This window comes from Eimeria mitis, genomic scaffold, assembly GCF_000499745.2.
Source record: "Eimeria mitis Houghton genomic scaffold, Emh_scaff9464, whole genome shotgun sequence".
NCBI lineage: Eukaryota > Apicomplexa > Conoidasida > Eucoccidiorida > Eimeriidae > Eimeria > Eimeria mitis.
Genome location: NW_013576989.1, coordinates 574 through 1594, shown reverse-complemented (window position 1 = coordinate 1594; position 1021 = coordinate 574). Strand labels below are relative to the sequence as shown.

Here is a 1021-nt window from a genome sequence, read left to right as displayed (position 1 = left end):
GGTGTATGTACACCTCAGGCTGCAACATTTATTTATATTTTAATTATTTCAAAATTAAATTCATTTTTATATTTATTCAATCGAAATATTCACACGAAGAATAGCTGAACCCCCCTGGGGCCCTCAGGGGGGCCCTCACAGCGCCCCCTAAAACCCTAAACCCTAAACCCTAAAACCTAAACCCTAAACCCTCAGCCTTCGTCAGACAAAAACCATGAGCATTATTTCTTAATCTGTGCTTCTTCTGTTCTGCTTGGCGTAGAGAGTTTCTTCTCTAGGGTTTAGGGTTTGGGGGCCCCTTGCAGGGCCCCCAGACCCTAAACCCTAAACCCTAAACCCTAAACCCTAAACCCGCAAATGTCGGGGCCTCGCGCATACCAAACACTTCTGTCGAGGCATTTCAGCTCCTCTAGGGTTTAGGGTTTAGGGTTTAGGGTTTAGGGTTTAGCAGCAATGAGGTGTACGCACAGCCTTGGGCTGTACATACACCTCAACGTCACCGCAGCAGCAGCAGCGCGAGCAGCACCCAGCAAAGCTTCAGCAGCAGCAGCAGCTGTTAGAAGGAAGACAACAGCAGCAGCAGCAGCAACAACACCAGGAGCAGCAGCAGCAGCAGCAGCAGCAACAGCAGCAGCAGCAAGAACAGCAGCAAATGCAAGAGAGAAGCCGCGCTTCTCCCGGGCTGCAAGAGCAGCAGGAGAAGCAGCAGCAGCAGCAGCACCATCATCATCAACAGAAACAGCAACAGCAGCAGCAGCAGCAGCAGCAGCAGCAGCAAAAGGTGGTGTACGCAGCAGCAGAATTTCAGGTGTACAGACAGGAGCATCGATAGTAAGAGCAGAAGCAATTAAGCTGCTGCAGCAAACGCAGCAGCTGCAGCCGCATCAGCTGTCTTCATGGATTAGGGCTTTTCATCTGATCTTCACTCTAAAAGAGTATGTCGAGGGTTTAGGGTTTAGGGTTTAGGGTTTAGGGTTTAGGGTTTAGGGGGTGTTAGTAGTTAAACAACTGCTGCAGTTGT

General features: G+C 49.8%; 1 protein-coding gene across 1 annotated transcript; it reads left to right on the top strand.

Annotated features, from left to right (window-relative positions):
• Positions 1-357: 357 nt before the first annotated feature.
• On the top strand, positions 358-832 carry EMH_0097310 (uncharacterized protein; the record flags this gene model as incomplete). The annotated part of the gene is made up of 2 exons (XM_013502532.1): positions 358-414; positions 506-832. The coding sequence occupies 2 exons, from the start codon at positions 358-360 to the stop codon at positions 830-832; spliced, it is 384 nt and encodes a 127-aa protein (XP_013357986.1).
• Positions 833-1021: the final 189 nt, after the last annotated feature.